Genomic DNA, 27,723 nt, shown 5'->3' on the forward strand with positions numbered 1-27,723 from the left:
ATCATGGACTGCGTGGCGTTATGCGGAGAAGGTCATGGGGTCGTGATACTGGACTCATGCTGATCTCGTTGATAAGTGCCGGGACCAATCATTCCAGAAGGTGGAGAATTGATTACGAGCTGGATTCGTCCGCATATGCAGGTGTTGACTGAGTTGTCAGGTTGGGTGTCGGAGCGAGATATGTCGTCGGGAGGCCGTCCCGACTTCTCAGTGTTTACTTCATGTCTTTTGCTCTATAAAATGGTTGTATTGGATGATAGAATATGGCAAAATGGGAGTACTATCACCTTTATCAGAATTCTGTTCATTTATTCTCTTTTCGCGCATCAAATGTTCAGATCTCTTCGTTCTCAATATCGGCCTCTGGCTCGACCTGCCGGTACTCACCAACGCAGGATTAAGACCCTATCAGCCAGCAGGCCTTTGAGTCTATGGAACCCGCCCAAGTTTGAGAATGAGAAAATGGTACGAGAACCTCATCGCGATACCTCTCACGCTAACAATAATCTGTAGTTCGACTATGCCAAGGGCTCTCCAGAACGGGCCCAGCTCACAGAAAGCATCAAGAAGCTCAAGAGCACGTTCCCTGTCAAGATTCCCATCCAAATCAGCGGTGCAGAAGAAAGTTATTACGGCCCCCAGAATACCTCTGTTCCTGACATCAGAATCAGATTGCCAGCAAGCAAGTTCTGAAACAACAAAACCCATCAAATCACAAAGAAGTCGTGGCAGAATATGCAACCGCCACGCCTGAGCATGTCAACGCAGCTATAGACGCCGCTCTCAAGGCAAAGCCCGCTTGGGAAGCTCTGCCGTTTGAAGATCGCGCAGCCATTTTCCTTCGTGCAGCTGAGTTGGTAACTGGTAAATATCGCTCTGATATCGTCGCTGCAACCATGCTCGGAATGGGCAAGAATATCTGGCAGGCTGAGATTGATGCACCAGCTGAGACAGCAGACTTCTTCCGACATTACATTGATGAAGCATGGAAGCTGTATGCTCAGCAACCCAAGGTCCAGACGCCTGGGGTATGGAATAAGATGGAGTATCGACCATTGGAGGGGTTCGTTTATGCGGTGTCGCCTTTCAACTTCACTGCTCTTGGTGCCACGCTTGTCGGACCAGCTGCGTTGCTGGGCAATGTTGTGGTTTGGAAGCCTTCTGACTCAGCTATACATGCTAGTTGGCTTCTGTATCAGATCCTTCTTGAAGCTGGTCTTCCAAAGGACGTCATTCAGTTCTTGCCAGGCGAGCCTAATGAGATCACCGATGCAGTCCTGAAGAGACCTGAATTCGGTGCGCTGACTTTCATCGGCTCGACCAAGGTCTTCAAGGGGTTGCAGAAGAAGATCGGTAATGGCATTGGGGATGAGACTTACAACTCATATCCCCGGGTTGTCGGAGAGACCGGCGGCAAGAACTGGGGAATTGTTCACCCAACCGCAGATGTCAAGAGCGCCGCTTTAAACACAGTCCGAGCCGCTTTTGAGTATCAAGGACAGAAGTGCTCCGCCAACTCTCGAGTCTACGTCGCGGAGTCAGTGTGGCCTGAGTTCAAGAAACATCTTCAAGAGCAGGTGTCTGCTTTGAAGGTCGGAGACGTCGAGAACTACGAGAACTTCATCAACCCGGTTATTCACGAAGCTTCCTTTGATAAATTGAACAAGATCATCGAAGATGCCAAGAATGATAAGGAGTTGGAATTGGTTGTCGGTGGCAAGGCTTCCAAGGACAAGGGTTACTACGTCTACCCAACTGTCTATCAAACGACCAACCCTCGTCACGAGATCATGACACAAGAGCTTTTCGGTCCTATCCTCGGCATCTATGTTTTCCCTGATGATCAGTGGGAAGAGACATTGACACTGCTCGACACTACATCCAGATATGCTCTGACAGGCAGTATCTTTGCCAAAGACCCATACGTGCTTCGCCACGCCCAAGGTGCTCTGAAGCACGCCGCTGGTATGCTATATCTGAACACAAAGTGCACGGGTGCAGTGGTGGCTCAGCAACCTTTTGGCGGGTCTCGTGATTCGGGCACCAATGATAAGACTGGAACTATGGCTCACTTGCAAAGATTCGTGAGCACGAGGACAATTAAGGAGGAGTTTGTACCATTGGAGAAGGTTCTATATCCTTCGAACGAGTGAAAATTCATCATATGTCTAGAAGAACACCGATGTTCTAGCTCAATACAAAAGTTTCCAAGTTCACTCCCCGACTTTCAAGGGCTTCCGCTTCTAATCGTGGATCAGAGTTCACAATTCTGCCATCTTCCATATTGCGGAAAAAGTCATACACTTCTGGGTCATCGCCCGTAAGGCCTCGCCCTAGCTCCTCTAGTGATACTCGCTGCCATCCTACAAGTGGTCCCAGCCTAGGGTCTTCTGCTTTCAGCTCCCCTGTTTCGGGGTTATGGTAACGGGTGTAAGAACGATGTTCATTAACAGGATCATAGAAAAGTTGTGCCTGCCAAGGAGACGGAAGAGGACCCAGCAAGCCTTGTGTAGCTTCTAGATCCCATACGTAGCAGTCACTCAGAAACTTCCAGGTGTTATCCTCACATGGGCGGAGTAGTACTGGAAAGTCGCAACCAAGGAAGATGCAAATCACATCGCCTGACCCCATCAGTATAAACTCTAAAGTTCATGGTTTTTCACCTACCTGGTTTTGCGAAAGTGCATGCTAAGCCAATGCTACCCCTCTCTGTCGTGACCATCGCTCGCCCCTTAGAACGTGTCCAGATGACATATTCCATCATGTCTCCACGATTCAGTTGTGACACTGGTTCAGAAGCTGTGGAGAGAAATTGACTTTCGAATCTCTCTTTGATATGTTTAAGTGTAAATCCTTCAGTGGGACGGCGCTCGAGTCTCCCGTCTTGAAGAGATGTTGCTGCAAACGCATCCAGATAGGTGCCTCCACTAGGATAAGGGTCTGTGAGAGGACACTTAGGTTCCCAAGATCTGATAGTCCGGATGGCTGTTTCGCCATCACCCCAATGATCGAAAGTCTTTTCACAAACGGACTTCACCGTGTCAAATCGTACACCAACTATTCGAAGTAAATTGGGTGCTTGATATTCGTAATTCAAAGCCGAACATCCCGTGGAGAAGTGCTCCGTCACTCTACGGCCATATGGATCTACTCTAGATAGATCAGGAACCCAAGAGGGGCAACTATCCTTATCCGGATCCCGGGGACAGCCGCGTAGTTCCCAGCGGCAAAGAGCTTTAATACTAGCCAGGAAACAGGATTTGTATAACTCGACCACGGGTTTCTCATAGTCCGGCTTGATCTCCTCCACAAACCTTGGTGGCAGGATGGCCAGTAGGCCATATATCTTGTCGTGAGTATCTGAGCACATCCGGGCTTGATATGTGTCCAGAGTATGTGCCAGTGTTGCTCCGATTGGGTTTTCCGCTGTGCTTCTCATCGAGCTGATAGAAACTCGAGCCGCCGGCATGTCGTTCTTATGCAACAGACATGCAACCGCACGACGAAAGAGAGACCATGAAATAGTTGCATCGCCACTTTGCATGATAGAATCGCGATTCGCCATGATAGCTTCTTGTACAGTCCAAAGACGGTGGAACCAAGGCCGGTCGCCGAGTCTGTTAATGGCTGCCCATACGTCGTCAGAGAAGGGAACTGGAATATCGTCCTTCCACCACCTGAAATCGGTTGTATCGGGTGAGGACATTAGAAAACCATTAGTTGTCTTCTCAACTTGAGATCCAACATGAGCCAATTCAGAGAAAGCCAGTGCTATATCGTGCTTTTCGGGGCCAAGCCAGATGACAACTCGACTACAGTCCTGATAGATACTTGACACCCGAAGAACTTGAGTTGATCTTTCGACGTCGTCACTTTGGTTGATGCAGATAGCATCTACCCACAGCACACGGGTCTTGTCTTGGTATCGTAGGTGGTTGAGTGCCGTTGCTAGGTTCTTTCCAAGCTTTATGCTTCCAAATGGGTCGCCAGCTGTTCCTTCAACAGTAGCGACCACGGGGTCATTCTGCCGACCCCAGACATAGGATAGAGCTTCGAAAGCGGGCTGTGTGGGGTTTACAGGCGGAAGTTTATATAGTGCTGGGTCTATGGTTGGATCTGGATGCGTCCATGTATGAACCTTCCCGCTGCCTTCATCACTGTCCGGGCTAGATGTATCGTCAGGCTCGTTCATGAAGATGAATCTTCCCTCGATTGTTTCAACGACTTCCCAACCTGGAGGAAGCGTCTTTTGTAGGTGTTTCCGGGATAGGCGTAGTGACCTGGGTTGCTCTGGTTGCCTTAGAAGTTCATGCGAAATTCGTAGTCGAATATTTTCGTCAGGCTTGCCGGGTACTAGATGAATCAACCTGATATGGAGTGGAGACTCGAGTGCCCGATATTTGTAAGGCTGGCCTGTGTCGACCCGGGGTTGAGGTTCAGTCATTTCGAGGATCAGAAGCTGGTCCGTTTATGAGATGTAGGAGTTGTTTGTACGAGCAGATGGAGAAGAGAATATCATGCCGGCAAGATGTGAAAATAAGCCCAGTTGCGGCTGAAAGATGAGCGATTACACCACCAATCAGAGATACAGCTGTCTGTAAGCAGTCCCCGCATAAACATGGTGTTTTATACACTTTTTACATATGCTTTTCAACATCTCTCAGAATGTCCTCTAACATTTTCTGAGCCCACTCAAGGTCCGGAGCTTCACCTGACCACCGATTTACTGTCCATCGCGCAATCTCCAATGCCTCTTTCCAGCCTGGAGGGAGCGGTATGCGACCACTCTTAGCCGCAGCCAGCAAGATCAAAGCTTTGGTCACGCAGGAACGTGCAATATACCACGTCCCATGATGCCGATTATGCCCATAAGTTCGGAAAAGATGCTCCACGCACAGCTCTAGACATTTCTGCGCGAGTGGCATAACTTGCTCATAGTGCTCATCGTTTGGCGATTGATGAAGGATGTAGAAGATAAAAGGGCGATGTATCCATTCTCGGCATGACAGTTCACGATTTTTCAGGAATTGTGCCAGCTCATTGTTGGCGTGAGCCTCGTTCTTGGGATCGATTTGAGGTGGAATGTGAGAATACCTAGCACTTGTCAGCGTAATTTCCTATGCTTAAACGAATGACTTACCAAAGATCTATTTGTTCGTTGAACTCTTTGCAATGCTCCATAGTTTCACTGATATTATCAGTCCAACCTTGCTCTCTGCTCCGGGCCATTACAGCCATCGCTCGGTTCATCATCCTTCTATAAGAAATCTCTGCCAAGTAATAGAACCAACTCTTCTCCTCTTCAGGAACAATATCGTCGTCCAATGTGTCACCCCGGTCATAGGCCGATGGAGAGGTCAGTTCTGTTGGTGGTGACGGAAACATGTCTGGATAGTCACACTGCGTGATACCGCTTGGTGGTAACGGTATCTCATACCGCAATTCACTGTAGTAAACTTATTAATCTAGGCTATTAAAAGACAAAAGGTTGGTTTCACTTACTATTCTGTTTTCACACAGGACCAATACAATCGTTGTTCCAGTCGGCGGGTTTCCTGCGAGATTGTCTGATTCGATTTCTTCTGACTGCGAGTCCAGAGGATGTTTCGTAAATCGACGCAAGCCCGATTGAAGTGAAACCAGGCCTGAAGTGGACGAAGGCAGTACATCTCATATATACCACAAAGAAATAGGCACTGTATATATAAGAGTGATGGCTGGAGCAGTCCAAGCCGTTTCTTTGCCGCCAGATAGTATGATGCAGCGGTGTCTGGGTCTATAACAGTGGTTGTCGATGAGCGCGTTGAGGCAGGAGAGCCGTTGATATCTGCCTCCGTGTGAAAGGGTACCGATAGACATGCAATTGCGCATGATATTAGCTTTAGATCATTAGTATGCTCCATTGAAGCGAGTTGGGTGAATACTTACTATTAGGCAAGACGCGCCATCCCATCTTGGTCCATTCTCAGCTGCTTCTCTGACCTTCTTCTTATACTCCTTGACATCTAATATTGGGTTCTTGACATGCGCATATGCCAGAAATCGTTTTGAAAGAGAGATGAAATCCTCTTCCTGAACGCCTTTTCCGCCGGGGACGCCTCTGACAGCACCTGGTATTGCTTCTGTATATATATCTGATTCAAGAACAAAGGAGTGAACTTCAGGTGCCAGACCTTGGAAGAAGGGCCAACGCATAATACTTTCACAATTGTTAGATATTGAAGGGAAATCAGGGCGGTCAAGGACCTGGAGGATATCATCTTCGGGTACATGTGTCGTTGGGTCATTCGATGCGTGTATAGGAGCAACACGCAATGGCTGACTGGCGGTGACATGGCTTCTTGGTGAACCATATGATTCAATTGGGAGATTATGTGAGTATGGTTCATTCAAAAGTACTGCCGAAGGCCGCGACTCAAGCAGAGAAACAACATGGTTGAGTCGGTCTAGAATGGACAAACTGGCGGGATCATAGCTATCCAACAAGTTAGCAATTTGATGTCTACCATAGGCCTACTAACAAACCTTGAGTAATCACTATCAGGGCCAGACCCAGGATAAACACACTGGGCACCGCTCCTAGAACAGAAACCACAGATCGGACGAACATTATCGCATTTGGTCTTCCTCAATCGGCAAGACTGGCAAGCTGTCACGGCACGTTTGCGGTGATACATGGCTGCTGTTCGTTGTCGCTTATTACCTTGACCCTGTCCTTGCAAGACATGATCCGAGGAGCTGGTACCGCCCTGGCTGAACATTGCGGAGTTGTTGTGAGGTTGCAGAGATCAAATGTCGGGGAGTAGCGGAGATCTTGAGTTTGTGGTGGTTAAATTTAGCGCCTCTTTAGTCTCGCGGAGTAGCGGAGGCTGACTTAGATTAGTGTTGGCTGGTATTTGAATGCGGGGAGTGGGGTACCCTACATCTCTCCCGTCTGCACTATCTTAAGGGCGACAGCACGCTGGAGGTCATTCGGTTAGGTCTCATGCTATGGTATTATTGAATCATGTGTGAGACATGAGATGAATAAGGCAACAGGATACAAGGCAAAAATCACAGGTAGTTTATTTCGAGACAACATAGTGCTCAAGGCATCCACGACTTTTATAACAAATCAGTTTTTGTTAGGCTTATCCTTGGAATAGGATTTCTTATTGGTGCACATAATTCAAAACTCTTAATATTTCATTCGCAACGATACTTGGTGCATTTATGGCCTGGGCATAACTTATGACATTCTTTACTTGAGTTAATAATGAATACATATATGATATCTATCTAGTCCTGAGGGAACTTGGCCCCGCCTTGTCTTCTAACCTCATCCATAATCTCCATGACACGAATAGTCTCAGCCCATGGCATAGTATCGCTCTCAACCTTACCAGCAGCAATATCCAGAGCCACCGCATCAGCTTCCCAGTAAAATCCCTTCCCAGGTCTCTCAAACTCGTATTTTCCCCCCTCAGTCTCTCCATCCTTGTACACAGTGAATGATGCAGGGACTGAACCTGCAAAGCCTTCTACAATGATATATCCTTTGGTGCCTTCTATGCGGCAGAAAGCTTCTGGGGTTTTGACCTTTGAGTTGGAGGTCAAGATTCCCTGCTTTCCATCGGGGTATAAGAGAATGATGGAAGTACCGAGATCAACGCCGTCGACGAGGGTTTGAGCGGCAGTGATCTTGGGCGTAGTGGCCTTTTCGCCTACACCTGGGTCGAGAGTCACAAGGCCCCATGTCAGGCTGTAGATGCCAATATCTAGCAAGCTGCCAGCACCAAGGGACAGGTCTTTTAGTCGTGAATCAGGACCCTTGGACTCGATGTTCTGGTTCATGGCAAAGTCTGCAAATACACGAACAACATCGCCTATAGCCTTGTCCTCGTGGATGACCTTCTGGAGAGATTTAACCAGCGGGAAGAAACGGGTCCACATGGCTTCCATGATAAACACACCCTTTTGCTTCGCTGCATCGAAGACTTCTCTCGCTTCCCTGGCGTTAAGTGTGAATGCTTTCTCGCAGAGAACATGCTTTCCGTGCGAAATTGCATCGAGGCAGTTCTCCTTGTGGAAGCCGTGGGGAGTTCCGATGTAGATGATATCAACGTTAGGGTCTTGGTAAGCTTGCTCATAGCTTCCATAGATGGATGGAAGCTGAGTTTGTCCTGGCATATGTGTCTCAACAAACTTGGTCCCCTTTTCAACGGACGAAGATCCAATGGCTTGAATATGATGTGTTGCTTGGGCATTCTTTCTCTCGATGAGGAGATCCTGGATGAACCACGATGAGATCAGACCAGTGCCGATGATGCCCCATCGCAGGGTTGGTTTTGACTGAGACATAGTGGTAAAGATGTTGGGAAAGAAGTAACAAGGTATGTGAAGCAAAGGCTATTGAAAGTAAGAAGAGCGGAAGTTGCAGGGTAATAAACGAAGGCATCGAGATTCACACCATACATGGACTCCGGCTAAATGCAGTCCAAGATGGAGAAGTTACTCCGCTGTCTAGCGTAACTCCGCTACTCCCCGACTACAACCTCGTGTATGCCGGCATAACAGCGGGAAAACCCCTGGTCCTGGTCCCGGCATTAAGCTTAATCCAGATAAGTTAAGACCAATAACGGATATCGATGACTCCTTGCAAAACATCCCCTTGTACAATGCTCCAAGTACCTCAATTCTCTAATTAAATCCATAGCCGTGCGTGGAGCCCCAAGTACCGTACATGTCAACCTAGTTGGCGATCTCGACTTGCTTCGCGTTGCCGCCCTTCTGTCCCGTGTTCTCCTCTCCAATAGCTGATTCAACCTTGGCCAACTTATCCTGGTCATCAAGCTTCCCTTCGAAGACTTCCCGGATCTCCTCAAGCGTATGTCCCTTCGTTTCAGGGAACAAGAACCAAATGATGATAAAGAGAACGGCAAGGATACAACAAAAGACGATGTAGTATTTCCAGGTGATGGCTTTCATGGCGATCGGGTTCACCTGATTGCCGACAATAAGACCAGTGAAAGTTGAGATGTAGGTAATGGAAAGACCGCGTCCTCGTAGCGTATAGGGGAAGATTTCGACGGGGTATGCTTGAAGAAGAGGTGTCCAGGCAATGTCGTAAAATAGATAGAAGATGAAGATGAAGGCGACCACAGCTCGGCCTGTCGACTCATCACGACTGCTGACGAAATGAGCAGTAAGACCGGTCCAAATGACATAAGATACCAGCATGCCACCTGTAGAGAGGAGGAACAAGGTTCTTCGGCCTAAGCGATCAACCATCAACGCGCCTAGGAAAGTCGATGCAAGCCAGTTGAAGATTTGCAAGAGGCCGTTGATAAGAGTCTGGTCCTTGACCTTGGTGATACCAATAGTGTTGAGAACGAGAACAAGATAGTAGCTGACGACTCCGACGCCGTTCCATTGAGCGAACCAACCAACGATGACAGCAATAAGTGTACGCTTTCGGTTAGCTGGAGTGCGGAAGAGCTCAGCCCATGAAACAGCAGAGATAGCATCAGCTTCTTGAGTAAGCGCAAGCTCTATCTCTTGCATTTCGAACTCAACGAGGGGAGACTCGAGATCGCCGCCAGCGTGGAACTCTGCGAGGACTTTTCGTGCTTCTGCCTTGCGGCCTTTGGAAACGAGCCATCTAAATCAGTTGTATCAGCTTCTGCAAAATGTCAAATGATTTGAAGTTCATACCTGGGAGATTCTGGCAGGAAGTAAACGCCCAAAAGTTGCATGACAGGTAATGCACCTTGTAGAAGAGATGGAATTCGCCAGCTCCAAGTTGTTGGGTTCTTGAAGGTGCCGTAGGTACACCAAGCAGCGAAAATAGAGCCAAAGTACTAAAACCACGTACGTGATTAGTATAACAATGCAAAGGAAGACCGAGTTCAGACTTACAAAGAAAGTATTATATAGAGCGGTTACTTTTCCTCGCTGCGTCGGGTATGCGAGCTCTGTGATGATGATGGGGCTGGGCTGGCCGATAAAGCTAGTGAAGAAGCCCAAGAAAGCCCTCGCAATGATGAAGCTGTGGAGGTTCTGCGAGAGTCCTTGGAGAGTTGCAAAACCAATGCAGGTAACGAGGCCAATAAGGATAGGAAGCTTGCGTCCCCAACGATCACAGATGTATGAGACTGCGAAGAGGGATACGACTTTGCCGAGAGGATAAACCGAGTTCATGAGGCCGAGAAGTGCGCCCTCCGGGTTGCCGAAAAACTCACGCCATTGGGGCAGAGTTTGGAGACCATTCATCATTGATCCTAGGCCATGTCAGAGTTTGGCCGGGAACCATGAGGAGAAAGGAAGTATACCATCGTAGCCAACGGAGGCAGAAGAGAACAAAGGCACCAAAAGGCATAAATTAAGCTTGACAAGATGCCAAGTCCTATACCATGGTTTTGGATCTTGAGGAAGAACCTGTATAGGAGAGCCGTTAGTCTGGGCAGCGAAGAATGGAGGGGAGAGATGAGGAGGTGTCATACTCGCGAGAGCTCCGATCCAACAGCCAATTCGGCTTCTTTCTTACGTGAAAAGACACCCATGATCGAAAGCCAGAGTGATACGAGAGGATGACGATTAGTACTCGGGCGCGTCAGATAACCACGATGACTTGGTGATTTGAGGGAACGGGGAGGTCCACAAGAGGAGGATGACAAGCTCCTTTTAAAGCATTTGGATGCTCATCTAGACCCCGGATTTTCGTTCCCCGTAACCGAGGAAACTTGGTGACCCCATGGGGAAGAAAATAAAGTATGGTTACATTTTGGCATGGTGCGTAGCCAGGGACTGAGTCATGATCCTTTCGCGGAGTAGCGGAGCTGAATACTGTTTTGGTGTCGGGGAGTAGCGGTATGTGGGGAAAGCAGCTGGAGGAGTGATAGACTACTCCAACCCACCGGGTACTACGTATTGATGACAGAGGAGAGGAAGGATAAATAGCTCTTGTTTAACTCATCAGACTGTGACTTATACCTTTTTTTGTTACAGCCTCCAAGAGTCCAAGACATTAGGACCAGTCATTCAATTAAGACATCACTATGTCAAGCGCATCAGATCGCATCCTTCGGGTTGGAATCATCGGCTGCGGAGAGATCTCCCAAGTCGCACATATCCCCAACATCAACTTTCTGTCCCATAAGTTCCAAACAACTTATCTCTGCGACATCTCCAAACAGTCTCTCGCGCATTGCTCCACCAAAGTCCAGGGCGGTACTCCCAAGACAACCACCAACCCTGAAGAACTCTGCTCCTCACCAGATGTCGACGTGGTCCTAATCGCCAATGCCGATGCATACCACGTCGAACATGGCATTCTCGCTCTCAAGAATCATAAGTACTGTCTTATCGAGAAGCCAGCGGCCACATGTTTCCGAGACATAGACAGACTTCTTGAAGCAGAGAAGGTTTCAAATGGCAAAGTGTTTGTAGGGACGATGCGACGCTACGCTACTGCTTTTATCGATGCTGTGGAAGAGATTGGGGGCATGGAAAAGATTCACTATGCGAGAGTGAGGGATATCATTGGGCCTAACTCCACCTTTGTTGAGCAGAACGGCACGTTTCCTCAGAAATTCAATGACTTCACTGAGGCGGATGGTCAGGATAGAAACCGACGAGAGGCAGATATCTTTGAGCAAGCTCTTGTCAAGGAGTTTGGGGTGCCAAATACACCTCAGTCCCAAAGAATGCTGAGGGTTCTGGGAGCGTAAGTCATCTTCACCTTACAGTAACACATCAAAGCTAACTTCTGATATAGCCTTGGAACTCACGATCTCTCAGCAATGCGCGAGATCCTCGGCATGCCCAAGTCCGTGGCCGGTGCCGTCCTAACACTCCCCGGTATCTTCAGCGTGCTATTCCAATACGATGATTTCCCTGTTACATATGAGTCAGGTCTCAGTGGTGTACCTCAATTCGACGCACACATCGAAGTTTATTCTGTCAACAAGATTGTACGAGTTAACTTTGACTCTCCTTACGTCAAAGGTCTGCCCGTGATCATGACGATCCGGGAAAAGATTGGAGATGGAGGATTCCAGGAGAGGACTATCAGGAAGACGTATGAGGATCCGTATACGTTAGAGATGTTAGATCTTTATGATTGCGTCGTTGGAGGCAAAGTGCCTAAGACTAGTGCGGCGGATGCTAGGAAAGATGTTGAGCTGTTCCAGATGATTTTGAGGGCTGGTGCTGATAGGTATAAGTCTTGATCAGTGTTATAGCTGGCATGTATATAAGTCAACTGAGCATTATAAAAAGAGAACACTATATTTATAGAGTGAGCATACTAACAGACTCAATAAAAGATCATTTTCAGCCGGTACCTTGTATTCTCCAAGATGCCAAGCTACGTTTTCGTCATAGGGTTGTGAAGCACAGCCAAACTTAAGACCTCAGCTCAGCCAAGACTCAACCCCGCGCAACTCAACAAGATCATCACGACATCAACATTATCATCGCGTTGAAATCCATACAACTATGTCATCTTCTCTTCCAGAATTAATGGCCTCGGAATGTGAGCTTCCTGGCTATAGACACGATGTGTCTCAGACAAGACTACCTCTAAGAGCATTCGACAAGTTTGTACTGCCAAGTGTTCTCTGGTTGCACCTGGAAGGCGTACTGTGGCTCACCTATGCCGAGCGCCTCTGGGAAATGGATAATAATATCATTCGTACTGGCCTGGCACTCGTCTTTCTGGTCTTATTTGTCTTGCCACTATTCTTTCGCGGGTGGATAAGCAGCATCGGTCGACTCAAATCAGCCGTGAGGGGAGCTTTACTGCACCAAATACTACTCCTGGTTGTGGCAGTCCCTTTACTCATAGGGGAACTGATTTTTCATGTTCGCTGCTGGGAATTGACACGCCTTCTTTGCTGTGCTGTCTTCCTGATCGTGGCGGCTGTGGTGGGAGTCTTCAGAATGTCATGTTGGTACTACTTCGTCGCCAATGGCACAGAGAGAAGGCTATCGTCAAGTGCAAATACAAAGGCTACACTAAGATGAAGATGTCTAAGCGGCTTGGTAATTGAACAACGTACCTCTACAGCCTACAGTCACTCACGCGAGACTTTTACGAAGAATGTTTGAAGCCCTCTTCTTATCAATGGTTCACGGAATCAAGCAGCAGAGACTCAAATTTTTAAAGGAGTGTATTAGTTAGATTTTTATCGTGTCCGACAAAATCAATGCTCTAAATAAGTAAATATCAAGAAGAGTAGCTCAATCAAATGCCATAGTAACTCATAAAGGACTGTTCCAAACAAAATCGACAAAACCCAAATCTATCTATGCACGCTAGTAATGTTCTATGCAACGCTATGCCAATGTAAAACCATGACTGGAAATGTGAAAAAAATGCCTCTTACTTGGGGCAGACAGGCTTCTTCTGAGAGCAAGCGTCCTTCTTGCAGCATCCCTTGAAGCCATTGGCGCAGACCTGGAAGAAACCGGTGCCAGGGCGGCAAGTACCGTCAGCGCGAGCCTTGACCTGGAGAGTCTGGGCGGGCTCGTAGGTACCGGTCTTGTAGTCGGGGCACCAGGTGTTACCGCAGGCATCGCCCTTGCAGCAGCCGCGGAAGCCGTTGGAGCAGGACTGGAAGAAGCCGGTTCCGGGAGGGCAGACGGTGGGGTCATCGGAGCGCTTGGCGACAGTGTCGGGGCAGATGGGGGCTGAGCCGGAGCAGGCGTCGGACTTGCAGCATCCACGGAAGCCGTTGGAGCAAGACTGGAAGAAACCGGCTCCAGGGGGGCAGACGGTAGGGTCGTCAGATCGCTTGGTCTTCTTATCGGGGCAAACACCAGCGTTGCCAGTGCAAGCATCAGATTTGCAGCAGCCGCGGAAGCCATTGGCGCAGACTTGGAAGAAGCCAGTACCAGGAGCACATTGTCCATCGGGCTGTCGGTCATACATGCTATAATGGTAATGGTACTTGCGCAACGGAAAATATCAGCTTACTACAGACAGAGTCTTGGTGTCACGTACTAAGCCTTATTAGCATGTCAATGAGCGGTCAGTCAATGCCACGCGCACTACGCCATGACTTATCCCTGGAGGGTGGTGCATCAGCTGGATTGAAGGAAGCTTCGCAGCTCAGACTCGCCAGCGGCGGATTTTGCCGTACTGTGGTTTTCGGCCCCCGATGTCCCGACTTCCATGGCAAATTAATGTCAGATCCTTCAGTATAGCGGAGTCTTTGGAGCTGAAGTCATACGTAATCGGCCACCAAAAAGTAAAATCTCGTACAGATGGAACTTTGGCTCTTCGTGATCCTTCGCTTCTATCTTGATCCAACTCTGCCATTGTTGCGTAATGGTTCTTCATACTGTGAGAAGTGGTGGCTTCACAAAGCTATGCTTGCATTCAACCTAAGGCTCAAGGTGGCTATTAGTGTACGCCATTTTGCTAAGGCAAGCCATTATCTAATGGTGACGCCCTCACCAAGCCGCTCAATGGCTGAAAATTTCCAGAGGCCTCACTTTGACTAGCAGCTGCAGGTCATCATGGATTGGGTTCTTGAATACAAGGGATTATTCTAAACATGGTTAGGTTGCCTTTGGGAAATTTTATGACTCGAAGCACGGAATTTGGTGCTGAGCAATGCTGGCTGGCATCAAACACTTCAATGTACGCCTCATAATCCTAGTGCTGAATGAAATCCAGTTCAGCAATATCCATATTATTGAAATGCCAGACTAATTCCCTAAAGATATTGTAAGTCTATCCTAAACTTATAAAGGTTTACTAAGTTTAGCATAATTGAGATAAACTTAGGGTAATTAATCCCAAGACCATCCTAAGCTTATAATGACCAAGTCGCAAGCTCGTAAGTATCACAAGCTTTAGACGGATGAAGTTGGCATACCAAGAGCTACAAATTAATAACACGTTGCTTCTAATCATATTACTTTTTTCTTCTTCTGTAATAGAAAACTGCTTTTTCATTAAATGAGCCTATCCACTATAGTGAGATGGCTTGATTCTTCGACACGTGGACGCGACTTTGACCATCCTAAGAATAACAACGCACACTCAAGAGCTGTGGACAAACGAGATCAACAGTGCATAACTTCTGTTAATCTTAAAATAGAATTAGGATCAGAGGAGTCGGATGACTTCAATTGTGCCTTTTCCATAACTGAGCCGTCGCCTTCAAGAGACGTTGGAGACAGGCATCACCCTGAGAAGCCGTAATCTGACGTGATCACTGTTGGAGCTGGCTCCCCACCGGCAATCCTTCGACTAAAGTAACTTGATAAGCCTAATCAACAATTAACTCGAAAGTTGGCATGGTATATGTGGTAAGACCATGGTGCGAGACAAAGTGGCCAAGATAGAAGGCTCTTGAGGTCTATCGGGGTAAACAGAGACAAGAATATGAAGATAGTCGAGGTCAATTAGGGACTCCTTGGATATTTCTAGGTCGAATATGACGGTGTATTAAGTAATAGATGCTCTAAAAGTACATATTTGGGTGTTTCTGTTCCATCGCCTTGGCTTTGCTTCCACCAGGCTCTTCCTGAGTCTGATTGTCATTCCTTGGCATAACACCATCATCAGCATCCGGCAGGACAATTGTATCTCCCTGGTCATCTCCAACGTCACCAGTGAACTCCATAGGCTCTGACTCGGGTGGTGTGACATGAATAGATCGCTCACGTTGGTCTCCTTCCATCAAAGCGTCATGCTGGGCTGGCGGGTCGTTTTGTTCTGATCTATTTCGATACCATGCTCTTATTTCATCCACATTCCCGAGAGGAAGACTGTCCCATTCTCTTATGCGGTCGTCTTTCCTTTGTGATGAAGGCTTGAGTGAGATGTGACTGTTGTTAGGGTCATCGTTAGAGTGCACAAGTCGGAATAGAGCTTCTTCCGTCTCTGCAAGACGAGCCTCCAGTCTCGTAATAAATCCAATTGGAAGACCTCTGACTTTCCATTAACATTTAAAGTGGCTGATATGAGTGAGCATGGTAGTGATACCTCTTGTTTTGTTCTGGATAATGGCAGTTGGTAGGATCATTGGTGCATTGCAGACAATGCGGCCTGAACAACAGCCGTTAGCACGACGATCTCTCCGATGAGTATCTGAAACACTTACAATTGCCTGTCACACTAGCGAGTACTCAATTTAGTAAAAGGCATTCTCCTTTCCCCAGAATCGTGACTGGGGCATGAGATCTCACCTTGCGTTTCCGCTGCCGACAATGACTGCACGCTATTGGATTTAACTGCCTCTCAGCCTCTTGCTCAACCGAAGCCTCATCATTCGCCATATAAACAATTCACTTACACAAGGACTAATCCTTGTGCAGCATCTGTATCGATCGAGTTCCCCAGAGTCAAACGTCGCTCCACAAGCAGAATGACTTGTTCAACCCCGCCTCGGCCTTTTCTTTGTCCGACGCGACACTAGCACTTTTGCAGCTTCAGCTTGGACTTCAGCTTACTCCCTCCAAGCTTGGCAATCCTCACAAGCCATCACCTTCACAAACTGGGATTATGAGGATGTAAAGTGGAAATGTCTTCTCACCATTCACCATACGATAATATCGAAACGGCATCTCACTCAACCTTAGGTCATTCAGAGCCTCAGGGCCAAAAACGAAAACACTCAACGTCTCAACCTGGCCGCGAATATGGATTGATGCGCGATACAGGCGAACACGACGCCGCTCGATTCGTAGGAAGCGGTAGTGGAATTCACTATATTCGTGCTGTTCATCTTCGCCTTGCCAAGAGATCTGCATCAAGAACTACAGAACCTGGGTCGTCGACTATAAATACGCTTATTCCCGGTGAAGACGACCAACTTCGTCAGGATGCTTCGATAAGAAGAAATCGAGAGCATTTTCTTTGGAGAGATGATGAAGTTTGTGATAATGCAGTGGAAGGGCCGAGTTTTGAGGACTTTGTTGAGTGGTCGAAGAGTTATTTTGAGGCGTGGCATCCTGTTCTCCCGTTTCTTCATGGACCGGAAGTTCTTGGGTTATTTGAGGAAGTTTCTAAAAATGGGATTTCATCTCTCAACTCTATTGACGGGGTTATCCTCAAGTCTGTTCTTTCGATATCTTTGGCGGATAGTCGGCAGGCTAATGCTTTTCAAAAACCGATTCCGAAGATATTTCTCTTCAACAGCGTGGACGATGCGTTAGCGAGTTCACAATTCGCCTTGAGCCAACCTGCATCGATACGTTCAACACAAGCAGCTTTAGCTATCCAACTCTTCCTCACTTCGATGCTTTGTTTGAATGCTGCGTCGAGATTAGGCGGACTCATCGTTCGTACAGCATTTCACATGGGCCTTCATCGATGCCCAGCACGATATCCCTTCTTCACAGATAAGGAAGTCTCAGTTCGAAGACGAGTCTTCTGGTGCATCTACATCCTGGAAAGGCTTCTCTGCCAGTCTCTTGGACTACCTCTCGACATTCAGGACGATGACTTGGATGTCTGTTATCCAGGCGAAGAGCGTCATACAATAACGAACAGAGAAGAAAATGCGGAAAGATTACAGCTCCTTACGTTCGTGGCGAAGCATGCTCGGATACGTGGACTTATTCTTGAGCTCAGGAATAAATCCATGCTACAACGACAGGATACTGCGGATCGAGCAGCTTTCGTCCAGGCTGAGTTGGCGAAATGGTTCAATGAGATACAAGACGCGGTAGAAGAGGACGATTTAGCCGATATGAGCTCAACTACTCCAGCAATATCTGAACATCACAAAGTCATGCTCTTAGTTCTGAAGCATGAATCGGCAATATGCTTGAACAGGCCTGGCCTCGCCTCCGAACATCCATCTTCATCATACTCATCCGCCTTCCAAGCATGCATATCAGCTGCAAAATCCATCCTGATAATACTGAAGAAGCATCGCAATCGGCATCAGTTGCAACTCGACTCAAGTAGTGCGAGGTCACAGGCACCCTTGCTATGGCCTTCTTTCACGTGGTCTATCTGGATCAGTGCATTCGTTCTCATCCACGCTGCCTTTGAAAAGCAGGTCCATCTAGGAAGTGCAATGAGGTATGGGCTTCTCCTCTTCCTTTCCTCAACTTTCTCTGACAGTTTCTTAGACATGTTGCTGCGGCGAAGGATATCCTAGGTCATCTAGCTGCGCGAGACACATCGTGGCCTGAATACTGCCTTGGGGCCATTGACGAACTGACTTCTACAGTTCAAGAGCTCTCTCAAGAGCGTCCAACGATGATTGAATCTCCGGTAGATGCGATCATCACAACACGCAGTTTCTCGCCTAGTGTCGGAAACCAAGTACGGGGTGGTGAAAATACTACTCCTACAAGACCTCCGAGACAACATAATGCTCAATCTCAGGGTATTGAAACAAGAGACAGCCCGACTTCTATTCCCCCAAACACGTCTTCCAACACCCAAAACTTCCAAGGGTTATCCTCCACTCAGCCCTTCAGACCGCAACAAAATAAGCGACCACGGACGACGTATCATTCTACGGGTATAGTATCTCAAGACATACCTTACTCCCAGCCACACAATTCCCAAGTCCCATATTCGAATGACTTTCTCTCCACGCCAAATACATCACTGAATCCAGAAGGGCCGCCTGGGCTGAGTATGGATAACATACCACTTGAAGGCCATGAATCAATGATGTGGTATGATCAGCTGTTTGCGAGTTCATTCAGCGCTATCGACAACCCCTTTCTTGTAAACGCGGAGTTTGACGCTTCTGTTGATCCAACTTGGAATTATTTACGATAGTATCACTAATATTAATACATTATACCTCCTTCACTTGAATAACCTCCCGGTCCTTGTTCAATACCACCTGTATATGCTTCTTGTCGTTAGATCCCTCGTCTTTGAAAAAGTTCTCCTTCTGAAGACGTTCAAGGAACAGTTCATAAGCAGGCATATACCCTTTCACAAACTTGATAACCTGCTCATCCGTCATACCCGGTTTGTGCTGCCTCAACGCCCTCTCTTGACCTAACCTCCACTCGTAAACCTGGACGAGTCTATCTGTACTCAGATGCAGAAACCCGTCAAAGTGCTGTGGTCCAGAAAATGTCTCGCAGTATCTTCTCAAGTTCTCGTTGATGAGGAGAAGGTGACTTGGATCATGGCTCGCCAGCGTATTCGTAAGAGCCCATTCTTCAGACTGCTGTGCTTCTGACGCTTTAGCTTTCTCCCACTTTCTCTTGACTTCCTCGTCAGTTAGAGGTTTGAAGCCAAGAGCCCAGCCCTCAAAGATCAGAACATCAAGGCCCTCATTCAGTGGAACTTCCTCCCATTTTTCAACTGGAACCCTCCCACCCTGACCGCTGTGAAGACTCTTATCATAAGCTGGCCACTTGACGACCTTCTTATCACTCTCAACTCGCCCAAGAACTTGATCGAAGAAGTCCTTCGCTAGAACCTCATCGTGAGTTCCAGGTTGGCCACGGCTTTGAAGAAGACCGTTATCTGGGTTCGCTTCTCGAAGGGCCACAAGTTCTGGATGGTCATGATAGAGATCATCCAGGGATAACATGCGAGTCTTGAGATTGTGTTGATTCGTGAGAGCTTGGGAAAGAGCTGCAGCCCATGTTGATTTGCCACTGCCTTGAAGGCCAGAAAGGCCTAGAACGAATGGCCTTGAGGAGTTCTTCCGACGAGCTTGGATTGCAGGGACAAAGATGTCCAGGACGGCATTAATGGCTTTTGGGTCAATCATGGTGGTGAGGTATTGTAAGATATTGGGGCTTTCGTGATTACATTTACAAGGAGAAAGTAAGTGATCGATAAACAAATTAACCCTCGAGATATCATAGAAGACAAAGAAAAGAAAAGTCCCTCATAGCCAACTTCCGAACTCTTCTTAATGATGGACAAACATTCCCCGCATCATAAGCCACTATTCACGGAAAAGCGTCAAATCACGACGGACTTGAAGTACCGCCCACTTCCTTACCCGGTCCGGGCAATGTGATGTTGCGGCGGACATTTCCAAGTCCGCCCACCTCCACACAAAGCCAAGACTAACATACTCTCAATCCGACATCTTTGTATATATAAGTATAACATATCTATCTTATACAACTCATCAACATCTTCAATTCTCATCACAAGTCTCTACAAACTCATCATGTCTCCGTCTGCAGTCACCGCCATAAAATCCTACAGCATTGCTTCCATCCCAGCTGATGGAATCGGTCCTGAGGTTATTTCCGCTGGTATCGAGGCTTTAAACGCTCTCGCCGATACTCTTCAGACTTTTGATCTTGACTTTACTCACTATGATTGGAGTTCGGATACTTACAAAAAGACTGGAAAGTATATTCCTGATGGTGGTCTTGAGCAGTTGAAGAAGCACGATGCTATCCTCTTCGGCGCCGTTGGAGCTCCTGGTAAGTCTCACTGAACATTCTGATAAACTTGTTATTTATGCTGTTAGATGTTCCTGATCATATTTCCCTCTGGGGTCTTCGTCTCGCAATCTGCCAGCCCTTCCAGCAATATGCCAACGTTCGTCCAACACGCATCATGCGCGGCACACAATCTCCCCTTCGCAACTGCAAAACCGGTGATCTCGACTGGGTTATCATCCGCGAGAACAGCGAAGGTGAATACGCCGGCCAAGGCGGTCGCTCACACCGCGGTCACCCTTGGGAAGTTGCCACAGAAGTCGCTATTTTCACTCGACACGCTGTTAACAGGCTTATTCGCTTCTCGTTTGAAGTTGCGCAGAAGAGACCCAGGAAGCATTTGACTGTTGTTACCAAGAGCAATGCGCAGAGGAATGGTATGGTGCTGTGGGATGAGGTTGCGGCAGAGGTTGCCAAGGACTTTCCGGAGGTCACTGTCGAGAAGATGTTGGTTGATGCTATGACTACAAAGATGGTTCTTAAGCCTGAGAGCATCGATACTATTGTTGCTAGCAACTTGGTAAGTCCACTACCTACTCCTTGGAAGACATTGAACTGACAGACTCTAGCACGCTGATATTCTCTCTGATCTTGCTGCTGCCCTCGCTGGTTCAATCGGCATCGCACCAACAAGCAACCTCGACCCCAGCCGTGAGAATCCCTCTATGTTTGAGCCCATCCACGGTTCTGCTTTCGACATCACTGGCAAGGGTGTCGCCAACCCAGTAGCTACCTTCTGGACAGCAGCTGAAATGCTTGCATGGTTAGGTGAAGAGGAAGCCTCCACAAAGTTGATGGAGTGCGTTGAGAATGTCACTGCTTCAGGTGTCCTTACACAAGATCTTGGCGGAAAGGCGACTACTAAGGAGGTCACGGCTGCAGTTGTGGCAGAGATCAAGAAGAGTCTTGGCAAGAGTTCTAAGTGAGGGTTAGTAACTACATAAGATGGTAGAAAATGAACAGCCCGTGTCTTTGTATGTCTTTATCAACAGTAGTTGTTCGGTGCCTTTGTTCTCTTGTGCCTACACGGGGAATTGCTGTGTCTACCATATTGAGCCTGTTGGAGCGGGCTCCCTATGTCAATATTATAGATCGGCCCTTGTGCTGCGCGGGTTATCATCGACGAGTTGCATAATTCATGAGCAAGAATTGTAGACTTTGAGAATCATCGGTCATGTAGAAACAAGTAGTCAAACACAATCTGGAAAAGAAAATACTGCCATAAATTTTAATTCCCTCTTGTATCCTGCATCACCCCGTATCCACCTCAAACGCCAAAGATCACTGTATCTTGAGCAACCCCATCAATCGAATACTAGACACCAATGGGCCCTACAGAATGTCCAATACATCCTCCCACCTCTTTTCTACCGCGACTGCAATACCAATCCTCGACTGGCGTAGGAGCAGAGTTCTACGGAGGCCAGGTTAGGAGTTGCGCCCAAGCTCTGTAACTTCAAGACGGTGCGATTTGCAAAAATGACATCTCCCTTACCTTGCTCAATAACCATGAGCACGAGGATCCCAGCCGAAACCGGGGCCACCGTATACCTCATCATCGGAATCGATAAATACTTCGTCATAATCATGATCATTATACTCGACTTCGCGATTCCTGCCCTGCTGGCGGGGTGGATTCTGCGCCAGGCGAGCCGCTTCGCGATTCATCGCAAGAAGTCTATCATTGTTTCTGCGCCTGTCCTCAGCGTCCAGAGGAAGAGGGGTCTGAGGCTCGAGGTCCTCCCAGAACCCATGTCTCACGTTGTATACCATGTCACGGCGAGGCCCGTCTATCTGAGGTGCATCCATCTCATTTGGATGAGGTCCGAGAGGACGGCGATCATCTCTTGCCGGTGGCCTCTCAATGCGTTGCTCGTTGATCTGCATGCGGCCCATGCCGGGCATGATAGCATCGACGACCACACGGCCACCCTCGCGCTGGCGTTCCATTCGCATTTCAGGCGCATATCGGCGCTGTACATCGACAATCTGGTTAGTTATTCTCATATCTCCACCTCTGCGAAACATGTTTCCAGGCATTTCCGGATTGCGAGGGGGGTTGTGTGGACGACCTACCATTAGAGGCTCAACTCTGCGTGGTTCTGCTGGCCCACCAGCTCGTCTTTCGGCTCGTCTGCGATTTCGCCCATGTTCATATGCACCTCGATTCCTTTCTCCATGATTAAGTTCCCGTCCATGATGTTCCCCACGACGGCGTTGCTCCTGTGGTTCCTGAGGAGGAGGTAACACCAGAGGTCGAATAACTCTCTGTGGCCCCCCGATTCTAAGCGGAACTCGCTCCTCTTCACCAGGCATAGGACGCAACTGTGGGATTCTCAACATCGCATCAGCCCTATCCGCTGCCGCTTCCTCCGTACGGTGTGGGCGACGACGAAACTGCGGTGGCTTCCTACCTGGACGATCCCTCATGGGCACCATAAGGTGAAAGCCACCATAGGGGGGACAATCGTGTGCATGCCACTCTCGACCGCAAATAAAGCAGAACTCTTGGCCGCAGGGGCATGTCATGTGGTTGCATGCCTCTGCGAGCTCGATCATTCTGCCGCAGCCGGGACAGTTCACTGTTCGGTTCTCGTCCATGGTAGCCCAGACATCTTCTTCAGCGGCTCCCTCTCGGCAGGGCTGGCCTGGATGGCCTCGCTCACCGCAGTCGCGGCATGTGTGCGTATCGCAGAACAAACAATGCCCGTTACGATGAGGTGGAATGAACGCTGCGCAATTACCGTCGTGGCAGTATAGTCTGTCGTGGATCGGCACATCAGCTTCCTCTTGCATCTGACGGAAAAGGTGAACCAAAGCAGGGGCGCGTGCAAGTTCAATAGCCTGTACATCGAAAGACTGGCAGCATCTGGGAGGAAACTCTTCTTGGGAACGAAGACCGACTCGAATGGCTTCGCGGTAGCAAGTCAAGCAATAGTTGCAGCCGCAGGGAGCTCTAACGTGAGCGTCCTCGCCACAAATAAGGCAGTCCTCGCCGTTTCCTCGTTCAGGTGCAGGGTCGCTTGCGGCATCGCGAAAAGCAGCCCTTCTCTCGACGCGATCCAGCACGACTCGGTGGTGGGTATTGCGAACTTCGGGGCTGCGCAGTCGCTCAACGGCCAACTCATCCTCAGTTATGATTCTAGAGAGCAGGAAAATCTGCTCGTCCTCCTCTGCAAGTTCTAGAGCAATGTAAATTAACCTGGCCAGATTTGACTCCGAGAGGCCGTCACCTGCCTCGCCGGGGAGGAGGTTGCTACGGATCAACAAGTCGACAAAGTCTGGGTGGACGCGGTCGAAGGCGTCAGAAATGTCCGACATGCTGGGCAGATGTCCAAGAGAGGCAGGGAGTGTTTATAGAGATGTTATGGGTGTCGTATCTCCGAACCTGTCAAAGGTATATAGGCGTTAAGTCGCTGAGGTTCCTCTAAGCAGATGGAAGTAGTAGAAGAAGTAGTGATATAAGTTATAAGATTATAGACTGCTTAGGTGTCAACTGCAGATTTGTGCGAGACGTTAGAAGGTTTGTGGGAAAGAAAGCTTGTTAGGTAGAAAAGGCTAAGAACGGGAGTATGGGAAGCTTTTATCTTCGGGGTGAGAGACAGGTCCGGCACTGCTCAAAGCACGCTTTGACTGTTTACGTATTGTCAACAGTGACCAGAGTCAAGGGCGAGGCAGTTTCGGTGCCTGATTGAAGAACAAGGTCATAGACTTCTAGTGACCTAGTGCACAGGGGCATGTTCGCTGGTGACAAGTGAAGTCAACAGCGTATGTAACCCAGCGGCAGAGTTCATTTACGTCACAAGAGATTGGTGGACGACAGTAGAAGCGTGTAAATGTTCAAAAAATGCTGGTATTTGGTAGCCGACAGGTAATCAGATCGATCATCGAACGCGCTGTCCTTTCTGCAACCCCAAGAAATCCATCCGTGGCCATGCGCCGTCACCTTCGCTCCTCTCGACAATTAGCCGCTGCCCACAGGGTATCCGGGTATCCATTCATCGACGACATAAAACACTGTGACTCCCTGAAAAGATGGTAGGTAAATCATGAAAAAGATGTCCAAGAGCCAAGTTTGGTATCCAACCCAGCCAAGTCCCCGGTACCGACAGTCCATCCGTAGCCCCAAACTGAGGGACGATTTGAGTTGATGTGATGGGCAACAAACAAAGAAACAGAATCCATATAAAATGACAATGAAATCAATCAATGACCATGACATGACAATAACGCGTAAACCCCACTAACTCCACCTCGTCATGAACTCCATCGCTGATTCCTTATGTGACGTCCAGGCAAAAGACACGCAATATAGACAAACAATTCGGCGACATAGAGCCTAATAGCTGAAGTCGACATTGGCCATGGCCATCGGCGGTGGACCCTTGTTCTGGTCATTGTTGTTGTTACTAGGCGATGAACTGTTGTTATTGTTCTGATTCACGGTGATTGATGATGCATCACCGTCACCCAAAGTTGTGTCTGCGCTTGATGCAGTCGTCGTTGTTTGCAGCTCGTGACCTGCAGGTGGTTGGGCGCTCGGTGACCAACCATCGTTGAGCATCTGTTGGAAACTCCAGCTCGGTTCGAATGACTTGCTGTTCCACGCGTGATTCACTCGTTCGTACATCTCGTCGATCTGTTCCAGGCTGATCTTGCTTGTTTCGTACACATTACACCACACAAAGAAGACCGCCAAAATGCAAAAGGCGCCCCAAATAAAGAAAATCTTTGGTCCAAAGGAAGCGTTGCCTGGTCCTGATCCAACTAAGAAAGGCGCACTGTAGGCGATACCAAAGTTGAGAAGCCAGTTTGACGCTGTTGAAACCGACATGGCCTTTGCACGGACTTTGAGGGGATAAATCTCTGATGTTACAACCCACACCACGGGTCCCCAAGATGCAGCAAAGAAGAAGATGTTGATGGCACAGAATGTGATGAGGATGGTCTGGGATGCTTTTTCATAACTCTGCCCTGTCGCGGTATCGAATGACGCCATGAGGAGTTGGCAGCCGGCCATTCCAAGGGCTCCGATCATCAAAAGCTTCCGTCGACCCCAACGTTCGATGACCAACAGGCCTGGTACTGTCGACACAACATTGATGACGTTGATAATAAGCGATTTGGTGTATGGACTTTCGACGCCGGCACCGTCGAAGAAGGTCGTGCTGTAGTACATTATGAAGTTAATACCGGTGAGCTGTTGAAGCATTTGCAGACCGCAACCAGTAAATGTTCGTCGACCAAGGTGTGGTGAACCAATAAAGATGTCTTTATAACTGTCAGGGCCTAATGTTAGTTCGTATTGGTGGTTTGCTATCATTTCTTGTAATTCGTCAACGAGCGCTGGATGTGTAATGTCTAATCGTCGAAGTCGACTGAGTGAGAGACCGGCCTCGGTGTGAAGACCCTTCTTGACAAGGAATCGAGGTGTTTCTGGTAACAATAATAGACCGCCGGTGAGGATAATGGCTGGCACAATCTGAAGACCTAGAGGGATACGGTATGCGGAGGAGTTGTTGAGTTTGGAGGCGAGAATGTTGACTACAGAAGCGGAGAGGAGACCAATTGTGATTGATAGTTGATATGCGCAGACGAGAGTACCTCTGATCCATTTGGGTGCCATTTCAGACTGATATAATGGAACAAGGACAGAGATGAGGCCGACGCCAACGCCAGCGAAGAATCTAGGAACATATTAACGACATTGTCTTCCATATGGAGGATGAGGTGGACATACCTCCCAACCAGTAACAAATCTATGTTGTTAGCGCAAACTTGGAAGATGGCGCCGAGGCAGAAAATGCCCACGGCCACAAGAAGGGTCTTGCGACGGCCTAGAGAATCGCCAGTAGGTGCAGCAAGTAGAGCACCGAGGGCAGTGCCAGCGCTGAGGATGGCGACAATAATAGATGAGTCTTTTGTACAAATGTCAAGGGCACCCTTTTCGTCGTGGCAATTTGTGTGCTTTCCGAACTGCTCCTTGAACTCTGCCATGGCAAGGATGCCGTTGATGGCTCTGTAAAGAGATATGGTTAGTTTCTGGCTGTCAAAATGATGTGACGCGATGAAATGGGCTGGTATGGACATGTCGGTAGTCGGAGAATCGAGTCGAGTTTCTCGTGGGAGGTTCGTATATCGCCCTTGTTGCGTTTCCTTCTTGCACTTCCTCCGGCGATATTGCTTTGCGTTCTTTTGAGATATATGTGGTGATGGCTTCGTCATGCATGTCACACGAGTCCGCCGCAGTCGTCGCATCGTCAAAATCGAACATGAGTATCGTCGATGGGTCCCAGCATCTCCCTCCGCATGAATAACATCGTCGGTGCAGCATATTCGACCATCGTATGTCGTGATTCATCCATCTCCGAAGGCATTCAAAGTCAAAAGAAAATGGTGGTCAGTCTTACCCAGTATCGTAGCCGAACAGCAACCCGCCAGAGGCAACGAAGAGACCGACCATGATGGCCGGCGCCGACGAGCCCGCGACATTGTCGGGTTTCTGCCAGCCCATGGCAATGGCCATGGTGTCGGGTGTTGAAGTCGTCAATCCAGGGTCAGAGGTATCAAGAGCGAAAGGCTCCGGGTCGGCGAGATTTTGGTGGAGGTTGAAGGGTTGAGAAGATCAACGGGGGGACATTGGGCGATTCCGTGTGGGTAATATTTGGATGGGACTGGCCACTGGTCGACCTTCTAGCCTGGCCGTTGTAGTGTTAGTCCTCGCACTGGGTACGGAATACCTTTTGGTATGGTAATGGTCAAAGTCAATGCTTCGCTAGTCTTTAAAAGGAGAGGAGAGAGCACGTGGTACGTAGCCAGAAGTGAAAATAGAAAGGAGTAGAATAGATGAAATAGTAGGGTCGATAGTAAGTTTGAGTCTTGATGCTCAAAGTGTCTTCCACTCAGCGCTCAGAAGAGACTCAAAAGGAAGACCACAGAGAGGGGCAGACGTGAATGGCGAGAGACTCCCATCTCCAGACAAGGAGGCAAAAGCAGAAATGATCATCCCTCCAAAGCCTGACCATTCCTCTTCCAGTCAAGCTTCAGCATTGGCTCCCTGACCTGCAGCCACTGGAACCTCGTCAAGCCATACCAGTGGGTTCTTCATGCTGGAACGAGCGTAGAGTGGCTGAGCTAAGCGAGTCTACAGTGCGATCCCCCTCAAAATCAACCCAACTCTCCAGCAAAAGGATACCTTCAAAAAAGGCCTCTAATATCATTACACAAACATCACGGTTCAGGACATTATTTTCACCTTGCACAGCACGCGCAGCAATCCAAGCACTGCCCTCGAGCTTGTCTTGAGTTCCCCGAATCTGAAACTGAGTCACATTGACA

The 27,723-nt window shown here is 48.4% G+C and overlaps 13 protein-coding genes across 13 annotated transcripts; 4 read left to right on the plus strand and 9 right to left on the minus strand.

Moving 5' to 3' along the window:
- Positions 1-293: 293 nt before the first annotated feature.
- On the plus strand, positions 294-2,153 carry BKA55DRAFT_637308 (Aldehyde/histidinol dehydrogenase; the record flags this gene model as incomplete). Its single annotated transcript, XM_046197053.1, has 3 exons — positions 294-465; positions 514-651; positions 672-2,153. Exons 1-3 carry the CDS (start codon positions 331-333, stop codon positions 2,151-2,153), a joined length of 1,755 nt encoding a protein of 584 aa, XP_046052857.1. The 5' UTR covers positions 294-330.
- A 34-nt stretch (positions 2,154-2,187) lies between these two features.
- BKA55DRAFT_504282 (heterokaryon incompatibility protein-domain-containing protein) lies at positions 2,188-4,444 on the minus strand (the record flags this gene model as incomplete). Its single annotated transcript, XM_046187075.1, has 2 exons — positions 2,188-2,621; positions 2,668-4,444. 2 exons carry the CDS (start codon positions 4,442-4,444, stop codon positions 2,188-2,190), a joined length of 2,211 nt encoding a protein of 736 aa, XP_046052858.1.
- Positions 4,445-4,637: 193 nt separating this feature from the next.
- Positions 4,638-6,761, minus strand: BKA55DRAFT_686558 (uncharacterized protein; the record flags this gene model as incomplete). Its single annotated transcript, XM_046198952.1, has 5 exons — positions 4,638-5,094; positions 5,141-5,446; positions 5,503-5,879; positions 5,929-6,475; positions 6,526-6,761. The coding sequence occupies 5 exons, from the start codon at positions 6,759-6,761 to the stop codon at positions 4,638-4,640; spliced, it is 1,923 nt and encodes a 640-aa protein (XP_046052859.1).
- A 455-nt stretch (positions 6,762-7,216) lies between these two features.
- BKA55DRAFT_560066 (uncharacterized protein) lies at positions 7,217-8,591 on the minus strand. The gene has a single exon (XM_046192060.1). It carries the CDS (start codon positions 8,338-8,340, stop codon positions 7,279-7,281), a length of 1,062 nt encoding a protein of 353 aa, XP_046052860.1. The 5' UTR covers positions 8,341-8,591; the 3' UTR covers positions 7,217-7,278.
- A 139-nt stretch (positions 8,592-8,730) lies between these two features.
- On the minus strand, positions 8,731-10,541 carry BKA55DRAFT_591215 (general substrate transporter; the record flags this gene model as incomplete). The annotated part of the gene is made up of 5 exons (XM_046195209.1): positions 8,731-9,640; positions 9,694-9,839; positions 9,898-10,259; positions 10,311-10,416; positions 10,482-10,541. 5 exons carry the CDS (start codon positions 10,539-10,541, stop codon positions 8,731-8,733), a joined length of 1,584 nt encoding a protein of 527 aa, XP_046052861.1.
- Positions 10,542-10,928: 387 nt separating this feature from the next.
- Positions 10,929-12,283, plus strand: BKA55DRAFT_608402 (uncharacterized protein). The gene is made up of 2 exons (XM_046196621.1): positions 10,929-11,704; positions 11,756-12,283. Exons 1-2 carry the CDS (start codon positions 11,037-11,039, stop codon positions 12,207-12,209), a joined length of 1,122 nt encoding a protein of 373 aa, XP_046052862.1. The 5' UTR covers positions 10,929-11,036; the 3' UTR covers positions 12,210-12,283.
- Positions 12,284-13,363: 1,080 nt separating this feature from the next.
- On the minus strand, positions 13,364-13,912 carry BKA55DRAFT_535994 (uncharacterized protein; the record flags this gene model as incomplete). The annotated part of the gene is made up of 1 exon (XM_046189764.1): positions 13,364-13,912. The coding sequence occupies one exon, from the start codon at positions 13,910-13,912 to the stop codon at positions 13,364-13,366; it is 549 nt and encodes a 182-aa protein (XP_046052863.1).
- A 1,543-nt stretch (positions 13,913-15,455) lies between these two features.
- On the minus strand, positions 15,456-16,019 carry BKA55DRAFT_535995 (uncharacterized protein; the record flags this gene model as incomplete). Its single annotated transcript, XM_046189765.1, has 2 exons — positions 15,456-15,928; positions 15,980-16,019. The coding sequence occupies 2 exons, from the start codon at positions 16,017-16,019 to the stop codon at positions 15,456-15,458; spliced, it is 513 nt and encodes a 170-aa protein (XP_046052864.1).
- A 498-nt stretch (positions 16,020-16,517) lies between these two features.
- BKA55DRAFT_504468 (fungal-specific transcription factor domain-containing protein) lies at positions 16,518-18,739 on the plus strand (the record flags this gene model as incomplete). Its single annotated transcript, XM_046187097.1, has 2 exons — positions 16,518-18,025; positions 18,076-18,739. 2 exons carry the CDS (start codon positions 16,518-16,520, stop codon positions 18,737-18,739), a joined length of 2,172 nt encoding a protein of 723 aa, XP_046052865.1.
- On the minus strand, positions 18,738-19,863 carry BKA55DRAFT_560073 (P-loop containing nucleoside triphosphate hydrolase protein). The gene has a single exon (XM_046192061.1). The coding sequence runs from the start codon at positions 19,692-19,694 to the stop codon at positions 18,759-18,761; it is 936 nt and encodes a 311-aa protein (XP_046052866.1). The 5' UTR covers positions 19,695-19,863; the 3' UTR covers positions 18,738-18,758.
- Positions 19,864-19,998: 135 nt separating this feature from the next.
- Positions 19,999-21,512, plus strand: BKA55DRAFT_637330 (uncharacterized protein). Its single transcript, XM_046197054.1, has 3 exons — positions 19,999-20,367; positions 20,415-20,905; positions 20,955-21,512. Exons 1-3 carry the CDS (start codon positions 20,106-20,108, stop codon positions 21,309-21,311), a joined length of 1,110 nt encoding a protein of 369 aa, XP_046052867.1. The 5' UTR covers positions 19,999-20,105; the 3' UTR covers positions 21,312-21,512.
- A 66-nt stretch (positions 21,513-21,578) lies between these two features.
- Positions 21,579-24,198, minus strand: BKA55DRAFT_637332 (uncharacterized protein). Its single transcript, XM_046197055.1, has 2 exons — positions 22,462-24,198; positions 21,579-22,359 (listed from the first exon to the last, which is right to left on the minus strand). The coding sequence occupies exons 1-2, from the start codon at positions 23,704-23,706 to the stop codon at positions 21,886-21,888; spliced, it is 1,719 nt and encodes a 572-aa protein (XP_046052868.1). The 5' UTR covers positions 23,707-24,198; the 3' UTR covers positions 21,579-21,885.
- A 526-nt stretch (positions 24,199-24,724) lies between these two features.
- BKA55DRAFT_591221 (general substrate transporter) lies at positions 24,725-26,911 on the minus strand (the record flags this gene model as incomplete). The annotated part of the gene is made up of 4 exons (XM_046195210.1): positions 24,725-26,072; positions 26,126-26,427; positions 26,474-26,684; positions 26,796-26,911. The coding sequence occupies 4 exons, from the start codon at positions 26,909-26,911 to the stop codon at positions 24,725-24,727; spliced, it is 1,977 nt and encodes a 658-aa protein (XP_046052869.1).
- Between the last annotated feature and the right edge of the window lie 812 nt (positions 26,912-27,723).

This window comes from Fusarium redolens (genome assembly GCF_020744475.1).
Source record: "Fusarium redolens strain MPI-CAGE-AT-0023 chromosome Unknown BKA55scaffold_4, whole genome shotgun sequence".
NCBI classification, from domain to species: Eukaryota; Fungi; Ascomycota; class Sordariomycetes; order Hypocreales; family Nectriaceae; genus Fusarium; species Fusarium redolens.

Coding starts and splice junctions, on each gene's coding strand:
- BKA55DRAFT_637330 (XM_046197054.1), top strand. CDS start 20,106: ATGTCTCCGTCTGCAGTCACCGCCATAAAATCCTACAGCATTGCTTCC. Junction 20,368..20,414: donor CGGCGCCGTTGGAGCTCCTG/GTAAGTCTCACT, acceptor TTATGCTGTTAG/ATGTTCCTGATCATATTTCC. Junction 20,906..20,954: donor CTATTGTTGCTAGCAACTTG/GTAAGTCCACTA, acceptor GACAGACTCTAG/CACGCTGATATTCTCTCTGA.
- BKA55DRAFT_560073 (XM_046192061.1), bottom strand. CDS start 19,694: ATGATTGACCCAAAAGCCATTAATGCCGTCCTGGACATCTTTGTCCCT.
- BKA55DRAFT_608402 (XM_046196621.1), top strand. CDS start 11,037: ATGTCAAGCGCATCAGATCGCATCCTTCGGGTTGGAATCATCGGCTGC. Junction 11,705..11,755: donor ATGCTGAGGGTTCTGGGAGC/GTAAGTCATCTT, acceptor CTTCTGATATAG/CCTTGGAACTCACGATCTCT.
- BKA55DRAFT_637332 (XM_046197055.1), bottom strand. CDS start 23,706: ATGTCGGACATTTCTGACGCCTTCGACCGCGTCCACCCAGACTTTGTC. Junction 22,360..22,461: donor GCAGAGTTGAGCCTCTAATG/GTAGGTCGTCCA, acceptor GTCGATGTACAG/CGCCGATATGCGCCTGAAAT.
- BKA55DRAFT_560066 (XM_046192060.1), bottom strand. CDS start 8,340: ATGTCTCAGTCAAAACCAACCCTGCGATGGGGCATCATCGGCACTGGT.